General features: G+C 32.4%; 3 protein-coding genes and 1 long non-coding RNA gene across 6 annotated transcripts; 3 read left to right on the top strand and 1 right to left on the bottom strand.

Annotated features, from left to right (window-relative positions):
- The first annotated feature begins 2,513 nt into the window (after positions 1-2,513).
- Positions 2,514-5,554, top strand: LOC143195416 (uncharacterized). The gene is made up of 3 exons (XM_076402499.1): positions 2,514-2,689; positions 5,165-5,285; positions 5,341-5,554. The coding sequence occupies exons 1-3, from the start codon at positions 2,569-2,571 to the stop codon at positions 5,465-5,467; spliced, it is 369 nt and encodes a 122-aa protein (XP_076258614.1). The 5' UTR covers positions 2,514-2,568; the 3' UTR covers positions 5,468-5,554.
- A 310-nt stretch (positions 5,555-5,864) lies between these two features.
- Positions 5,865-7,348, top strand: LOC143195417 (uncharacterized). The gene is made up of 3 exons (XM_076402501.1): positions 5,865-6,062; positions 6,982-7,102; positions 7,155-7,348. The coding sequence occupies exons 1-3, from the start codon at positions 5,942-5,944 to the stop codon at positions 7,279-7,281; spliced, it is 369 nt and encodes a 122-aa protein (XP_076258616.1). The 5' UTR covers positions 5,865-5,941; the 3' UTR covers positions 7,282-7,348.
- A 2,529-nt stretch (positions 7,349-9,877) lies between these two features.
- Positions 9,878-11,821, bottom strand: LOC143195418 (uncharacterized). The gene is made up of 3 exons (XR_013005530.1): positions 11,584-11,821; positions 10,496-10,615; positions 9,878-10,429 (listed from the first exon to the last, which is right to left on the bottom strand). It is a non-coding gene; the product is annotated as an uncharacterized LOC143195418 (long non-coding RNA).
- A 2,907-nt stretch (positions 11,822-14,728) lies between these two features.
- Positions 14,729-18,663, top strand: LOC143195414 (la1-like protein 13). Of its 3 annotated transcripts, none has more exons than XM_076402497.1 (3): positions 14,729-14,889; positions 18,214-18,334; positions 18,424-18,663. In XM_076402497.1, the coding sequence occupies exons 1-3, from the start codon at positions 14,778-14,780 to the stop codon at positions 18,521-18,523; spliced, it is 333 nt and encodes a 110-aa protein (XP_076258612.1). In that variant the 5' UTR covers positions 14,729-14,777; the 3' UTR covers positions 18,524-18,663. The 3 variants fall into 3 exon arrangements, with proteins under 3 accessions (XP_076258612.1, XP_076258613.1, XP_076258611.1); XM_076402498.1 differs by lacking the exon at positions 14,729-14,889 and adding an exon at positions 15,737-15,899; XM_076402496.1 differs by lacking the exon at positions 14,729-14,889 and adding an exon at positions 16,741-16,903.
- Positions 18,664-19,399: the final 736 nt, after the last annotated feature.

Raw genomic sequence — 19,399 nt, forward strand, 5'->3', positions numbered from 1 at the left:
GAATGGAGGTAAAACGAAATAAAACAGTGGTGTTTACATAATGTGACCGTTATTTATTGGCAATATAAAAAAATGTGAAAATACAAATAATAAAACGGATGGCAGCGGAGTTACCTGAAGACGAGGCTTGGGCAGTCGATGGTGGCACGTCTAAACCAAACGAGGGTTGAGCACTGAATGACCGAAATACCCTTCAATAATATCCCAGATAAACGTCTCGGGGTTGCCGCCAGCTATTCGTTGTCGGGTTCCAGTTGGCACCCCGCCCGTGTTCAACATCTGGGATTATATTTCTGGGTATTTTGTAGACCGTTATTCCACGATGTAAAATTCGACATGCTCAAGGTCGCTACAACGTCAATAAATAACGGTCACGTCATGTAATCATCACTGTATGAATTCGTCTTACTCCATTCATTGACCCATAATAGAAGAGGTGTGTTTTAGTGGTGGACTGAACTGTTAAATGACTTTCGACTACGTGTGTGCATTGTTCACTGCTCTTAGTGAAATGTTTAGAGCTTCGACCAAATACACCTGAATCACTCGACCATCTCCCTATGTTTAAACAACTTTAGAATTTTATTTATAGATTCCTAAAGGAATCAAACATTCATAATTCTGCAATGACTACAAAATAATCCAAATGAATACAAAATTTTTTTCATTTCCCAAAAATTTCACTATAAAGTAGATATAATATTACCATAAAATAAAAATATTATCTTTGTTTGATGGCACAAAATATATATATGGAGTCATCAGGCAATTCACCTTATAAATTCGTCAAGTATAGAGACAATAATTATATAAACATGTACGAATATGTAACATATTTACTGCACGGTGTATGTACTGCATTCAAGGTAAACATTTTTTAAAAACATTTTTTCCTGTTTAAATTATTTCAGACACAGCGGCTAAGTAGTATGAAAAAAATAAAATATGACCAGTACAAGATGATTTGAACGGAAAAGCCACAGCCCTTATAAGAACATGTTACTTTAGTATATTTTGAGACACTTTGTAAAGGAGTAACATTTTGAAACCGCAGTGACATGATAACTGCTGTCTAAAGAATAACGTAAGCAAGTAACACCTTTCTAAAATTACTGTGTTTAATGGGTTTTATTTTATATTTTAGGTCGAAAAGATGGTAGTCTTTTTGGAAAGAAGCTAAAAAACCTGTTAGTGTGGATATTTTTTACATGTCGATGTATTTTGAAATGTTTGTATTTTTCTATGAATTAAATAAAATTGGTAGTAATATGGACTTATTGTATTTTTTTAAACCTCTTAAAATTGATATTTTTAGTATTTGAACAACATTCATATATGTTCCAATAATATAATATTCTAACAACCCTTGATAAACTTAATTTTTTATGATATCAATGATAACATCTTTTCCCTCACCAGTTGTGAAATTTTTCCCTATTATTTGTCAAGTTTTGTGCTACAGATGGTACAAATAAATGTAATTACCTTCAATTCATGAAAAATTAGAAAAACATAACTCATATTATTTTATTTTTATGACACGTTTTTGATAATTCCAATTTGCAAAATAGAAATCAGCAGTATAAGTATTCGAAAGTGTACGTTATGAAATTTTTTTCGACAGCAATATTTCACCTCTTCCACAAGGCCGATTCAGTTTATTGCTTCAGCATTAGATGTTGGGTTACTGATCTCCAGTACTTGAACTACTGCATTTGCTCCAACTTTCACCGTTAGCCCTTAAGACTTACAGGGCTTACCGGTGATTCCTTAATTGTCAATATTTGGGTCTTTTATTTTTTTCATTAATTAAAATGAGTCTGCAATATAAACTATATCTTGAAAAATACTGGAAGCCTCAACATCTGTATAAGTGAATATAGCGCTATCATCAGCGAACCTCAAATCGTTTAAATTCTTCGTAGCATAATATTGCAGACCATGTCTGGTTTTAAATATGCATAGTTACTTATACTCATCTTGAAACGCAATGGAAAAGTAATAGGAGAAATAGGAAAAGCAAAGCGTTTCGCTCACTGAAAACTTATTTTCATAAAAATTTTCCCAAACATTTGATACTATATATATTTTTTCCAGTACGGAAATAATCATGGCCTTCTTCCATGGTGACGGTACTCTTTTCGATTACCATATTTATGTGAGATTTATATATCGGAATATATGGACATATCGATTTCAATATTTTTAAAATAATATCGAATAATCGGCGAGCAAAAAATGTCGATACTAAACCACGCAAAATAGGGAAGAATTCTCAAACCAAAAGTACGATACTCTACTTCAAAAACATCTCAAGTTAATTTGCGGCTTGTCTCGAGACAGATAAGTTTGCTTGTTTTCGTTGTTCTACCATCTATAACCCAGAACTATGTCATAATATATTGTTATCCGTTATATATACGAGAATTAAAATCACATAATATTTACAAACATTTAACGAATTAACCTTTAATCTGAAACCTCTGACTCAGTAATCCTTTTTTATATCACCAGCGACATAATAACCACCATTAATATGTTCAAAAGCATTCTAAACAGGTACATTAAATGTGCATAATGAATCCTGCGATATATTTGTTGTATATAGGCATAATTTGGCCACAAGTTTTTTGCTGGGTAAGCATCATCGAAAGAAATGATACAGAACGTGCACTCTTAAATATACCGGGTAAGTATCAAGTAAAATAATAAATAAACAATATTTCCTAAAAATTATTTATTGTTAAGCCTCAGATGATCATCATTATAATTTGCTCTATCCATATAATTTAACCTGGTTCAATTAGATCAATATTATATTTGGTTCAATGATTAAGAGCTAGTATTGTTCGATTATGAATTATCTTACATAAAGTATGAAACAATATTGTAATAGAAGAAAGCAAAATTATCGTATAAGATTGAATATAAAATATTTAAAAAATGATAATTCAGTTAAAAGGATACATTAGATATCACTGCGTATGAATATATGAGTTATGAATATATATACATGTTATGAATATATATCATGTGTGTTAAATCTCCGTTATGATTTTTTTTTTCGCAAAAAAACTAATTTATAAATATATAATAAACTGTTTCTTATATATATTGGCTTATATTAATTCATATATTATTGCATATGTTTTTATATTATATATTCTTCATCTAGATATCTTTATAATATTCTTTATCTAGATATGTCTAAATATATGAAATTTGAGTCAATTTATATATTTTCTTGGCCGTTATTAATTATATTCTTTTTATTTTTTGCAACAACTATATATTTCTAGCTCTTCTTAGTTCAGTTTTTATACGGATCTATGTCGTTCTCTGTTATATCTATTCCAATTTTCTTATAATTTCCGTGATTTGTTAACAATTCTGTACTCTCTAACAATCTCTAGTTTTTATACTATGAATATTTTTTCAAATAGGTTTTTGATTCCCTCTGAATCTTCTGTCGTATCTTTATATCTTTTATATTCTATGCCATCAATTTTATGCTTTTGTTATATTTTTTCAGTTAAGAGGTCATATACTCCACTTTAGTCACTTCTCCCTATTTTTTATATTAAATCTTTATTAGAGCCCTGTTTGCTTTAGTATATCAGACGTATTTTGCCTCGTAACTGGCAACACACTGTGGTTAACACACAAAAACACATTTTTTGCCAAAATTCGTTTTTTTATACAACATAATTCCCTTCAAGGGTGATACACTGTTTATAGTGACCCTCCAACTTTTCGATATCATTTTCTAGTACGATTTGTCCTTTGCTTCAAAATAGGCCTCAGTTTCGGCGATCACCTCTTCATTCGACGAAATTTTTTTACCAGCGAGCATTCTTTTGAGATCTGAGAATAGGAAATAGTCGCTGGAGGCCAGATCCGGAGAATGCGGTGGACGAGGAAGCAATTGGAAGCCCAATTCATAAATTTTTGCTATCGTTTTCACTGACTTGCGACACGATACTTTGTCTTGGTGAAGTAGCACTTTCTTTTTCTTCAAATGCGGCCGCTTTTCTTTTTTTTACATGCGCATCACAAAATGCAGACGCCATAACGTTGCCAGCCGACTCTTGCCTTTTCCAACGCTTTCGAGCGGGTTCATCTTGTGTAGTCCACTCGAAATGACTGTCGATTGGACTTCGGTGTGAAATGATGGAGCCATGTTTGCCATGTCACATATGGTCTTGAAACACTGATCCGAATCATAAACTCGTCGTTGTTTTTGGCCAAAAGTGAACTGCTCAAATATTCGTGAATGATATGACACACGTTCAGTTGATATCTTTGGAGTGTCTACTATTTCATTCAGTTTCACTGTCTTCAGTATTCATTTCACAACGTATAAACTTAGCATACCAATCCTTGATGGTTGATTTTCCTGGAGCAGTGTCCGGGAACTCGGCATCAAGCCAAGTTTTGCTTCAACTGTATTTTTTCCCTTCAAAAAACAATATTTTATCAACTCGCGAAATTCCTTTTTATCCATTTTGTTCACAATAACAATAGTTGCTTCACTCACTGCTATAATTCACAAATTAATGATCCGGCAGCTGTCAAATTTATACACGCATCTTTTGTGGGTTAGGGCTAACTTAAAAACATACGGATTTAATTCTAGTAGCGCCATCTATGTCAGGACGGGGACTTTTCAATTGCCCTGTTGAAGTTTATAAAAAATAAATAAAAGCAGGTAGTTATTTATACTAAATTAGCAACACTTCTTTGGCTTGCCTCCGATATTAATTAATGTAGGAATGAAGAAAAGTATTCTAGCTAACATATAAACAAATACATATAACATATAGTAAAAAAAGTATTGATAATTAATTACTTTACTTTTTGCCATGACGAAATTTATTTTTAACATCGAAATTACCGGAATATAAGAGGTCAAACCAATTTTTCAAATTCATTGAAGGGCTTATCACCATAAACATGTCACAACTTTTGATGATTTTTTCACTTTTCAACGTAATATATCTTATGGCCAAGTAATTAGGACCAATTGTATGTCAAACAATTAGAATTTGCGAATAAGGGAGTGTATAGCAACATTAATCTATAACCAAGGGCTTTTCCAATTTTGTTATTATAACATACAATCTGAACTTTTATATATACTTATACTAAATTTTAAATATTTTAGATGATAGATGTTACGATCCATATTACATCAACGGAACAATACCAATTGGCAAGAAACAACAAATTCCAAATATGTGCGCCATTGTGATATGTGGTGCCGATTTGAATATGGACGTACATGGGTATGCATGATATAAAAAATAAAAAGAAACTTTCAAGAAAAATTTCCTCCCCCAGATGTGGCACCAAGAGAGTGAAAGGTTGCATAGTAGTACCTGGAGATCCGTCATTACCTCATCCGACGTGCTGTCACAAAGTAATTTGTGATGAGAATAAAACTTACAGTTCCTTGCAAACATTATAAGGAGTACAATTAATTGGAGGACCTATACAATATTGTACTGTAAATTTATTAACAAAATTAAACACATACATACAAAATTAAACAAAATTATTTGTATTTTTATTATATAAGTCGGCAGTAACCAATAATACAATACCCAATAATAACCAATGATAGAAATGGAGATGAAAATAGATAGATCTTATGACGTCTTTCAGTAGAATATGTTATTTTCAACAGGTTATTCTAGGAACCCTATATTCTATGAATTAACAATCGTTTCACGAATTTATTAACCACACTGTATTATTTATATTAAAAAAAAAACCATCGTTATCTCTTATATATTCTTAAAACTACGTAATATTTACAAACATTCAAGAAATTAATGTTTGACCTGAAACCTTTGACTTGATCATACTTTTTTATATCATCAGTGAATCTGCTCAACATGTCACATCAATATTTAAAAGCATACTAAACAACTACCATTAAATGTGTATAATGAATCCTGTCAAATATTTGTTTTGTTTGTTCATGCTTTGGCCGCACGTTTTTTGTTGGGTAAGCATCATCCGAAGAAATGATACAGAGCGTGCACTCCTAAATATTCCAGGCAAGTATGAAGTAAAATAATAAACGTGTAAGGTTAAAAAATATTTTTGTTTATTTTTATTAAAACTATTTTATTTTACCGAAAGATGTAATGGAATGACCAATCAGACAATATTACCAGTTTAATCCTATTCTAAAATAACACCACGCTGACTTCCTAATATTCAGTGCCGTATTAGATATGTTAAATAACATACCCTCCTGAAAATACTACCTAGGGATTATCTCATCTGGGCAATTTATTATAATAGTTACTGTAGTAGATCAACACTCTGAACTGCGATGCTTATGTTAAAAATTTATAAGCTAATATAGTTTTTCAAAGCATGGATGTTGGCTGAATGCAATAATTTATAGCTAGGGGACTGTGAATTGGGCTTCGAATTGCTTTTTCGTCCACCGTATTCTCCAGATCTGGTGCCCAGCGACTATTTCCTGTTCTCAGATCTCAAAAGAATGCTCGCTGGGAAGAAATTTTCGTCGAAAGAAGAGGTGATCGACGAAACTGAGGCCTATTTTGAAGCAAAGGACAAATCGTACTACAAAAATGGTATCGAAAAGTTAGATGGTCGCTATAACCAGTGTATCACCCTTAAAGGGAATTATGTTGAATAAAAAAAACGAGTTTTGCCACAGAAATGTGTTTTACTATGGTAGGACGGGGACTTTTCAATTGACCTGTTATTTAACCTATTGAACTTATTATTGACCTAATTAATCTACCTAAAATGCTTAAAACCCTCTATGTTATTTAGAATTTCAGACAAATGGTACATAGAAACACTGTCTTATTAAGATACAATATTTTCTAACATTACCAAAACATTTTTTAAACTACTTTCTGAGTTTTGTGATCACAAATATTCGGCTATAAGTTGAAATTGGATATTTAATCATACTAAATATTAAATATATTTTAGACGATAAATGTTATGACCCCTATCATCTCAAAGGAACAATACCAATCGGCGAGAGGAAACAAATTCCAAATAGGTGTGCTATTGTGATATGTGGTGCCGATTTAAATATGAGGGTACATGGGTAGGTTTGAACTGAAAAATAAAAAGAATCTTTTAAAAAGCCTTCTCTCCAGATGCGGCGTCAAAATAGTGAAAGGTTGCCAAGTAGTACCAGGAGATCCATCATTACCTCATCCAACATGCTGTCACAAAGTGATTTGTGATGAGAACAAAACTAACAACTCTTCGGAAACATTATAAGAAACACATTTTTTTTCGGAACTTTAATAACTGTAAACGTATATGTTGACATAGATATTAAACAAAATTGACTGCTTTTTTATTGTAAAAGGTGATACTTTATATATTTATTGTTCCTTGAAATAGAGGCATCTAGAAGAGTTGGTAAGACTTTAGTGTGGATTATAACATTTCTTCTCTTTCACAATCGCTGTCTTAGAAAAGCTACAATTCCTGCTCCTTCTGCAATTTTCTTCTCCTATATTACTAATTCCAAGTACCTGAACTTCTGCACTTACTGAGAGAGAGAGAGAGAAGACAATATAATAAATATAATAAAATTGGTAAAAAATGGGAGAAGTAACTGAAAACCGTCTGTGTAATATATAATAATATATCAAAATCAATCAAGATATTATTATTAAAAGAAAATTAACATAAACAAATAACAATAATGAATTAAGAAAAGAAAACAATTAAACATGTTTCATCGGTAATAGATACATCATAACAAAACAATGTTTCATTAAAATTATTAACAATAGAGGTTTATAAAAAAAGAAAAATCATGTTAAATGCTTGTTTCTATTTTGTCATTGTGGCAAAAAAACAAAATCGAAACAATCCAAACGGCAAGATACTCTGTTGGACCCGTTGCACCGACATACGCAAAAATTGCTTTAATTTCTATTTCTTCGTTAGTTTCTCAAATTTGGTTGAAAAATTTGCAAACATTAAGCAAAATGTTCGAACTTTATATATTTATCACCAAAATGCGCCTTCTACAACACTGACTGTTTGACTTTAGGTCAAAAATTGAACGTATACCAGGTGTATCGAAAAGTCATTACCGGCTTTTCTAAGAGATGTCACCAAACTTAAGTATGTAAAGTTACGATTCGACAATACCAAATCGTTTTGGTCGCAAGACAATGCTCTGTGTTAGGTGGGATCAAAGTGGCATAATGCATTACAAACTGCTGAAATCTTGTTAAACAAATAAGAGTAATCGCTAGCGACAACAAATGATCAATTTGTACCATGATCGAAAAACGTCCAGAATGGGCCCAAAGAAACGGTAAAGTGACTTTTACGGCCAGATAATGCGTCTCATAAATCAAAACCGGCCAAAGAAACATTAAAAGCACTAGGATGCCAGAAAATATTGTGCGCGAACTAATATTGGAAGATCTTTATGTAGCTTATCGTGAGATTGAATCATGCTCGAGCGTTAGTGTGACGCACAACAATAAGATATTACAGGAACATATAGTTGTAAAATGATTTGTACCTATTGGTTTCCTCAAAATTTGATTAAATTCCTCAAGAGATGCCATTGTTAATTGATGCAAATAAATACATAATGCATAAAAAGCTACTTTTGTAGATCTTTATCGATTATCCTAGAATATAATTAGACGGTACCTGTGGAACCCTACATTCAACAACTAAACTAACTAAAGGAAGAATTTAATAAGAAAATGCTATTTGCCGAGCAAGTAAACAAGCGATATTGGTACTTAACAACACTTGGCATCACATTGTTAGCGTAAATCATAAGACACTGTTTATAGAAATGAGAAGTTTCCGTCAATGCAATTAAATTCGCAATAACTTTATTGTTTTCTCATAGATGGCGCAACATTACAGAAAGCAATGTACAATATTTCCAAATTTAATTTCGTTGGTTAAGGCGACAGTGGTTAAAGCGACAGGGCGGTCCACCTACTGTTGAGATAGTCGCGGGTCATACATTGTTGATTACATAATAGCTTGCGATTGTTATAACTGTGATTGTCCCTAAGGCAAAAGTGCAAAATTGGATTCACGCTAGTAATTAGGCTGGGCACTTCATAGGCTAAATGCCGATGACCATAGATCGGAGATCAAGTTAAGCAGTAGATCCTGTCCATATAAACCCTAATTAGCATAAAAAAACTCTAAAATATAACCATAAAATCGTTATCGTTTATACGAAATAATAGTATATTACACCCCAAGGGCCAAAAGTTGAATTTTCGGCCCTTTTCAGGGAATCTTGACGAGCAGGACCGAGATTTCAACTTTTGGCCTGTGTGGTGTATACGATTTTTTTCATAGCTGATCGGAAGTACGTTATTAACAACATTAAAAATAACATTCATGATTATTTTTAAGGTTAGAGGTAGCAATGTTAATGACAACGGTAAACAATTTGTTTTAGCAACAGAATAAATAGTCCCTAGTTACGAGTATAAATACGCATAAGATATTCTTTCCTCCCGCCGTTATAGAGGACGCGGATGTACTTCTCACAGGGAGTAAATTTTTAACTTTCTTCAGTATTATTAGGGACGAAAGTACGTACTTTCGACCGAAGTATAAAAAAAGTTAGAACATCTATTGCGTATGTAATCGAAGGACATAAACTACAATTAATTATACAGTCAAAATAGTTTGTAGGTTAGTCTTGTGTTTTGTTATAGCTATATTGGAATTCACCAACTCTATACCATCTATGAGGGAGTGTTCTGGACACCTTTGTTTATGTAGTGGTATCCCCTGTAGACCTAATTCACCTAACTAACAAATGTATACCTAAATAATGTATTTTATTTTCATTAGCGAGCATATTTACCGTTTACGTTTAGTTCTTGTTTCCTCCGGTATAATGTTTCCTTGTAACGTAATGTTGATATAACTATATTTCTTTTAATATAACAGTTTGTTCTATTAACGGTTGTATAGATCTTTCGTGATAAAGCTAGATTTAATCACATTCTTCATTGCATTCTTCTTAATGAATTTGCCATATCTGCAAAACGGTTACTATACTTTCTCTCCTGACACATATTAACCAAATGCTCATGTATATCCTGAACAATTACATATCTGTGCACATAAATATTTTATACTCTACAATAACATATCTTACAGTGATCATATATTAATTATAAACTCATCTTTTCTTGCTTCCATTCTCATCATCCTGCATTAGAAATTGGCAGCATTAAAAAATATTCAGAAAGTTTCTATCAAGTAAATAACTGAGCTGTTAATTTCCAATCTATCTAATATTTGTTCACAATTCCATCATTTGTCAATTTCTGCTTCAATGTGTCTTATCGAGTTCATCGAAAACGAAAGGTGTTATTAACCATTCCTGTTTCCAGCACGAAGTACAATATATCTGCAATAAATTATTAATAGATGTTATAACTAATAAAACCTAATCAATTGTAATTCCAACGCTTACCTCGTCCATCAACTTTTGTTGTCATAACAGCATATTTATTACCATCTTGCTATGAGTGACCATTGGGTCCCATTCTGTCCCATTCCCCCCCAGTTCCATTCTGAAATATCCATGTCTCATCTAAAAATATAAATTGAAATAATAAGTCGTGCTTCATTTTATTATACGCTTTTAAATATTGTATTCTTTTAAAGGCAATATCCGAATATGATCCCAGCGGATATGCCCTTCGAGTTTAAACAAATTCAGTTCACGATTTGTCTTGTTTTCGTCATGACCATTAACAAATCACAAGGCCAATGATTGACTTTTTATGGTCTCAACTTAGAAAATTCATGTTGTTCTCGTGGTCAATGTAACGTAGAATGTTTACGTTCCGGCAAATCATCCGCTCTATTTGTTCTTGCGCCTGATAAAAAAACAAAAAATGTTGTATTTGACAAGATGCTTTAGTGAAGATAATTAAACCGATTGATATAGCTTATCTTCATAAAGTACTGAAGTTATTTTTCATTTTATATTGACTGTATTTTAAAATCATAAATTTAGTTCAACTTAAGTGACACAACATTCATTGACTGTTAGGCGGTACGAAATTCGCCGGGCCAGCTAGTCAAGAATAAAATCCAGCTCTTTCGGCACTTATCTTGCAAACTTTGCTGTATGATTCCGAGACTTGCATCAAGTTCATAGAGAGCGATCTACAAAAGAGATGATTGAAATTGTCCGGGACCAGAACGGTTGCGGCTGATTGGCGCCGCGAGATATGTATGACACAAACAAAATATCGATTAGGAGAATGCCTTGACATTATGCCCCCATCTTATAATTCGCCTAATTATTTATATCTTTTTGCTTGTATTGAAATAATATAAATGGATCATTAAATCATAATAAATTGTAAGCCTATACTAAAACAAAATTTCAGATGATAGAAAAATAGTGTTTGGCCATAACGTTACAGCTATACTTTCAGAAAGTTGTGATAGTAAGATGATATTTTGACAAGAACATATTACATTAAAGGTAAATCAGTTATTAATATTACTATACTTAACTTAGTTAACGCTTGATGAATGTGCTCTCACCTGTGCACTACAAATAAGTTGAAAACACGACATAATTTTAATATATAGCTTAACTAACATATACAAGATAGGTCCACTGTTGTCGACAAACACATTTGATGTTTTTTCGCAACCCATTTAATTTCTTGTTTGACCTTGATCAGATTTTTGCGGATCTACTCATTTTCAGTATACCATTTTAGTTGAGAGTTAACGCTGCTGCAAAGAACTTTGTTTTGATAAATTTGGATGATATTGATATTGAATATCTTTATGCAAACGCATGCTTGCACCTCACCTTTTTTTTGTTTTTGTTTGTTTTGATTTGTTTATATTGTAGCGACCTTGAGGCATATCGAATTTTACGTCGTGGAATAACGGTCAACAAAGTACCCAGAAATATAAGCCCAGCTGTTGAACACGAGCGGGGTGCCAGCAGCGACAACTAGAACACGATAACGAATAGCTGGCAACCCCGAGACGTTTATCTGGGACATTCTTGAAGGGTATTTCCACCATTCAGTAACCGACCATCGTTTGGTTTAGACGTGCCACCATCGACTGCCCAAGCCTCGTCTCCAGGTAACACCGCTGACATCCGTTTTATCTATTTTGTATTTTCTACATTTTTTATATTGCACATAAATAATGGTCACATAATGTAAACACCACTGTTTCATTTCGTTTTACCTCCATTCACCGAGCCATCTCAAATTACCCTAGAATATTATAAAAACTTGAGGAATCATAATTTGGATTGTCGTCCAAGCAAATGTAAATATTAAATTATTTAATTGTGGATAAAGAAACAAAAAGTAATCTTAGTCACCTTTATTATGTATTAAACGAAATATTATAATTATTTAATGAAATATAAAATTATCACACTTATAACAATGGAAATAAACAGATAGTATAAACTTGACCAACTTGTTGTAACCAATAAAATAATTAAAAATTGATATTGATATTCCTTAGTAACTAAAACATAACTAGAAAACATTTTTAAATGTATTTATTTGCTAGCAATTATAGTTTACTAGTAATACTAATATTATTATTCATTTCAGTCATTTGGGAACAGTCTTGGCTGATGATATAATTAGTTTCATTCTTAAATAAGTAGATTATTTATGAGACCAGACTATGAAATCAGTCTTTTAAATCAGAGGTACAATTTTTGCATTCATAAAACAATATATAACCACTTACAGATTTTTTATGGGTCCATAACTGGGCACGTGTTGCATTAAACCCATTCCTCTCGAGGAGCACTTAAACTACAGGAATCAGTGCGCTCCAAAAAAAGGTTTCAACTTCATCACTTTCGCCTTCTCCTTCTTGATTACATCTATTTGTCTTACAAGAAGTTTTTTTTTCCATTTCGGTTACCTTTATCCTTGCTGATTCTTTTAAATTTCCCTCGAATTGTCTTTAGTTTCAGGTCTATCTTCTTTTTCATGTGTGTCCGCATAAATACTGCTCTTTCATTTTCGGATATTTCTCATATTTTCCAAACGTAGTTCTTTTAGAAATGGCTTCATATTTTCAGGTAAAGCAAAAGACATACATAGTTCATATATATAGTTCTTTCTTTGCTTTCTGGATTCTTTTAAGGTGTTTTGATTCTTTGCTCAGATCCTTAGTGGTGCTCTGTCAGTCATATAAGATCCGCTAAACTCTGAATCTGGAAATATATTTTCATTAAGAGGAGACATTCCTGGAACCTGGAAACCTGTAAATTATCCATGGCAGCAGGTAATGGAAATTATGTTTTTACGAACTCAGGTATGTTATAAATGGTTATACAGTGGAACGGAAACGATAAAATTCCTTTTTTTGAAACAATCGGGTACTTCGATAGACAAATGCGAGTCATAATTGTCTAAAAGCATTAAAACAGGCTTTTCTTTACTAGGCTTTTTGCGAATTTTTGAAAATTGTCTTTCTTCATCCATCCGGAAGAATTAACATTACCTTGTCAACCTACTGGCCCACCACCATAACAAGGAGGAACGGAGGAACCATATTTCCAAGAGAAGTTAATTAACCGACTTAGAAAAAGTATATATTTTTTTAAATATATCTTCGTTTAGTTAGGTATTAAGCTAAATCGTATGTATATAGTATAATATAAAAAACGTGTAGTTAGTTAAATAATATTTTCATGTATTCTTATTTTGTTAATACAACGATTATTATGTACTTATTTTATTTTAAAATGTTTTTTTCTGTGTTAAACATTTAAGTTTGATAATTCTTTTAATTTTTGGCGAGTTTCATATTTATTTGTTGAAGCCGGTTCAATTTTTTGTTAAAAATATTACTCTATTCGTAACGCGTATCGCTGTCGAGCCTATTTTATCGACGTCCTAGTTATTGTACCTACGCAGGGTAATATAATTTTATAATTAAAATAAAAATAATATTAACTAAAGGAATTACTAGTTTATAAAAGAATGTGAAACCATGGGAAATACTTTCATAGTAGCTACATAAAAATATAACCATCCAGCTTAACTGACGCAGAGGTCGAGTAAGGACGGTCCTCCTACTGTTGCCATAGTCGCGGGTTCGAATCCTGCTGGGGCATGGTCGTAAATTTATGTTTGTTATTGTTTATAATTGTGATTGAGCAAAAGATAACAATTCCAAATCCGACAAGGAAAATTATTCCGGTCGCATCATTAACCAGGCTGGGTGAGACCGGATGTCTTCTGGGATGATCTCCAAGTTAGTTACTCGCCAATTGGTAAGCTTAGTGCCGAGGACAGTGGTTCGGAACGCACGTTAAGCAGTAGACCCAGTCCAGATAAACCCTAATTAGTAAAAAGGAGACTCAATATATAACAAAATACGTTACTAACTAAAACAAAAATAACCAGGTGCTCCAATATATAACAATAATAAGTAAAAACATATAAAATATGTGTGAATCCGGCTTTATGCATATATTGTCGTCCAGACCATGATAATCTGTGCATCGTATAAAATAATATGCAATTTGGAATAACCGACATAACATTATATTACCGGCAATAAACAAAAACAAAACGAGTAAATATTGATTAGTAATATCTCTGACATTGTGCCCCCGATTCATATATCGAATAATTTCTTATCATTATTCCTATATAAACGCAAAAAAAAACATATCGTATAAAAGATACACCATATATACCCACACCATAACAAAATTCCAAACCGAAAAGATCATGAAATATTTGTTGTTGCTATGTTGTTCGGCTATAATTTTACAAAATACCTTTGGTTGGGTGGCAATTTTACCAAAGAACGATACTTTGAGAGCTATGCTTAAAATTAAAGGTATGATTATTAACCTTTTTTTAGATATTTATTATATTTAATTAGTTAACAATTATTATGTACTGTTAATTAACGTAGTTTTGAAATCAAAAATGATAGAATGATAGATAGATAGATAGATGATGAAAATGAATCAATGCGTATTTCCGCAATTAAATTAAATTGGACCAACTTATACATTATATAAAATCAGATCAAGAAATTAGACGCAGTGGTCAGGGCGACAGGACGGTGTTCCTACTGTTGAGATAGCCGCGGGTTCGAATCCTCCTGGGGCATGGACGTACTTTATATTTCTGATTGTAACTGTAAATGTCTTTATAGGCAACAGTGGAAAATCCGACAAGGGAAATTATTCCGGTCATATCATTAACCAGGCTGGGTAAGACCGGATGTCTTCTGGGATGATCTCCAAGTTAGTTACTCGCCAATTGGTAAGCTTAGTGCCGAGGACAGTGGTTCGGAACCCACGTTAAGCAGTAGACCCAGTCCAGATAAACCCTAATTAGTAAAAAGGAGACTCAGTATATAACAAAATACGTTATTAACTAAAACAAAAATAACCAGGTGCTCCAATATATAACAATAATAAGTAAAAACATATAAAATATGTGTGAATCCGGCTTTATGCATATATTGTCGTCCAGACCATGATAATCTGTGCATCGCATAAAATAATATGCAATTTGGAATAACCGACATAACATTATATTACCGGCAATAAACAAAAACAAAACGAGTAAATATTGATTAGTAATATCTCTGACATTGTGCCCCCGATTCATATATCGAATAATTTCTTATCATTATTCCTATATAAACGCAAAAAAAACATATCGTATAAAAGATACACCATATATATACCCACACCATAACAAAATTCCAAACCGAAAAGATCATGAAATATTTGTTGTTGCTATGTTGTTCGGCTATAATTTTACAAAATACCTTTGGTTGGGTGGCAATTTTGCCAAAGAACGATACTTTGAGAGCTATGCTTAAAATTAAAGGTATGATTATTAACCTTTTTTTAGATATTTATTATATTTAATTAGTTAACAATTATTATGTACTGTTAATTAACGTAGTTTTGATATCAAAAATGATAGAATGATAGATAGATAGATAGATGATGAAAATGAATCAATGCGTATTTCCGCAATTAAATTAAATTGGACCAACTTATACATTATATAAAATCAGACCAAGAAATTAGACGCAGTGGTCAGGGCGACGGGACGGTGTTCCTACTGTTGAGATAGCCGCGGATTCGAATCCTGCTGGGGCATGGACGTACTTTATATTTCTGCTTGTAACTGTAAATGTCTTTATAGGCAACAGTGGAAAATCCGACAAGGGAAATTATTCCGGTCACATCATTAACCAGGGTAAGACCGGATGTCTTCTGGGATGATCTCCAAGTTAGTTACTCGCCAATTGGTAAGCTTAGTGCCGAGGAGAGTGGTTCGGAACCCACGTTAAGCAGTAGACCTAGTCCAGATAAACCGTAATTAGTAAAAAGGAGACTCAATATGTAACAAAATACGTTATTAACTAAAACAAAAATAACCAGGTGCTCCAATATATAACAATAATAAGTAAAAACATTTAAAATATGTGTGAATCCGGCTTTATGCATATGTTGTCGTCCAGACCATGATAATATGTGCATCGCATAAAATAATATGCAATTTGGAATAACCGACATAACATTATATTACCGACAATAAACAAAAACAAAACGAGTAAATGTTGATTAGTAATATCTCTGACATTGTGCCCCCGATTCATATATCGAATAATTTCTTATCATTATTCCTATATAAACGCAAAAAAAACATATCGTATAAAAGATACACCATATATACCCACACCATAACAAAATTCCAAACCGAAAAGATCATGAAATATGTGTTGTTGCTATGTTGTTCGGCTATAATTTTACAAAATACCTTTGGTTCGGTGGCAATTTTACCAAAGAACGATACTTTGAGAGCTATGCTTAAAATTAAAGGTATGATTATGAACATTATTTAGATATTTATTATATTTAATTAGTTAACAATTATGATGTACTGTTAGTTAACGTAGTTTTGATATCAAAAATGATAGAATGGTAGATAGATAGATAGATAGATAGATAGATAGATGAAAATGAATCAATACGTATTTCCGCAATTAAATTAAATTGGACCAACTTATACATAATATAAAATCAGACCAAGAAATTAGACGCAGTGGTTAGGGCGACAGGACGGTGTTGCTACTGTTAAGATAGTCGCGGGTTCGAATCCTGCTGGGGCATGGACGTAGTTTATATTTCTAATTGTAATTGTAAGTGTCTTTATATGCAACAGTGGAAAATCCGACAAGGAATAACTATTCCAGTCACGCCAGTAATCAGGCTGAGTGCGGCCGGATATCTCCTGGGATGTTCTCTAAGTTGATCACTGGCCAGTCGGTAGGTTTAATGCCGAATACCGTGGTTCGAAGCCTATGTTAAATTGTAGGTCCAGTTCAGATAAACTCTCATTTGTAAAAAGAAGACTAAAATATATTATAAATTAGACCAAATAAGCTATATTTAATAGTAACACTTACTAGTTCGTGTGTTTCGGTGCGCTTCAATCTACTGATTTCCTGTGCGTTGTCCACTAGTTCAATTGCTTCAACATTGGTGCGATTTATTAGTTTTCTTTTATATTTTACCATTAAACCTTGGATGAACTTTGTGGGTTCCACTAATTTGGAGATTATCATGCATTTCTTCATTGGTTACATAGAGATAGGCATTGGTAATTAATCGAAAAACTTTGTTTTGGCAGCTTAATTTTGAATCTGATCTGCTCAGCATATTCACTAACGTTTTCGATATCATCTACTGTGTTATTTAACAGTGTCTGGTCCATTTACTGTCACTTGTATTTCTGTAGCTCTATGTATACATGATAGAGTACCACATCTTTAACTAATCGACAAAAACTAAAGAATGCTAGAATTATTTTGACGAATTTATTGAACAAATTGTTTTATGCGATCAAGAATAGAAGAAACAACTCTACAACTCTACTGGTCAAAAGATACAAGACGGGAAACTTATATAATCAGAAGAAAAGAGATTATTGATTATTTGAGATTATTGAGAGATATTAACGGTTTCCCAAAAGCTTATCAAATAGCTTTTGTAACTTGGTCACCCGAATTGGTGTTTATATTATATATAAAAAGTGTTTATATGTGTAATTAAGTTTTAAAATGTTTCTAACAAGGATGAATATAACTATGAATACATTTCATTTTGAAATTCTAAAATGTATGTTTCAGATGATGAATGCTACGACGACCTCTACAATGTAGGAAGGATACCAGTTGGGCAAAAGAAAAGAATACCACAGATATGTGCTACGTTAACTTGTAACAGCGATTATGACATCGACGTAACAGGGTTAGTTATTAAAAAATATTAATTAAAACTCACACAATACCAGATAGTATTCTCGATTAACAAACATTATAATGTCAATATTGTTTCAGTTGCGGTGTAATGTCAGTGGAGGGGTGTAGAGTCGAAGATGGTGATTTAAAATTACCATTTCCAGATTGCTGTTTCAATGTTATTTGTGATGAAAAGTAATAGCACTTTCATTGGCTTAAAAAAACTTACTGTATAGTAAATTTGTGATCATATGTAAACAAGATATTTTTAGAGACAATAATCAAGTGGAGCTTGCTTTATATAAAAGAAATAATAAAATAAACTAATGAATATTATTATATCAGGTGTTTTCACGTATAATGATCATTTTTCACATTAAAGGGGCATTTATTGACAAAAATTGGTACTACATTAATCAAAATATGTTCCACCATTTTCTAACAATGTGGGACAAGATATTTTTAGAGACAATAATCAAGTGGAGCTTGCTTTATATAAAAGAAATAATAAAATAAACTAATGAATATTATTATATCAGGTGTTTTCACGTATAATGATCATTTTTCATTTTAAAGAGCATTTATTGACAAAAATTGGTACTACATATATTAATCAAAATATGTTCCACCATTTTCTGACCATGTTGTAATCTCTAGGCCTGTTGCAGGTTATTTAATTTTTTTGCAATAATGCCTGATTCAACTTATTTAATTGACGTTATAGACAGCTCGTACCACACCTTGCTGGTCCCACCATTCACATCAAGACTTGACCATGAATATTCTGCTTCGAGGCCGATGTCAATGTTTCTCCTGGACTAACTCATATCTGTTACACTTGGGCTTGTTTTAATAGACCCACTTTTCATCGTCAGTCACAATATGATAATTTTGAAATGATTCGAAATAGTATTTTTTTGCCTAAGCGGTTTGGATAGGAGCCATTTGCTTCCTTTAGGATCAATCTCATCCCTCCATCGCATATAGACACCTGAAATAAGTTGTTTCGCTAAGCTGTCAAAGTCCTTTGAGAGTTTGAGCCGAGTTTTCGTTCAATAAGTCTTGCAAGTCGAAA

This window comes from Rhynchophorus ferrugineus, unplaced genomic scaffold, assembly GCF_030347505.1.
Source record: "Rhynchophorus ferrugineus isolate W39M unplaced genomic scaffold, kcgeb_rfMv2 rfM4, whole genome shotgun sequence".
In the NCBI taxonomy this organism is placed as follows: Eukaryota; Metazoa; Arthropoda; class Insecta; order Coleoptera; family Curculionidae; genus Rhynchophorus; species Rhynchophorus ferrugineus.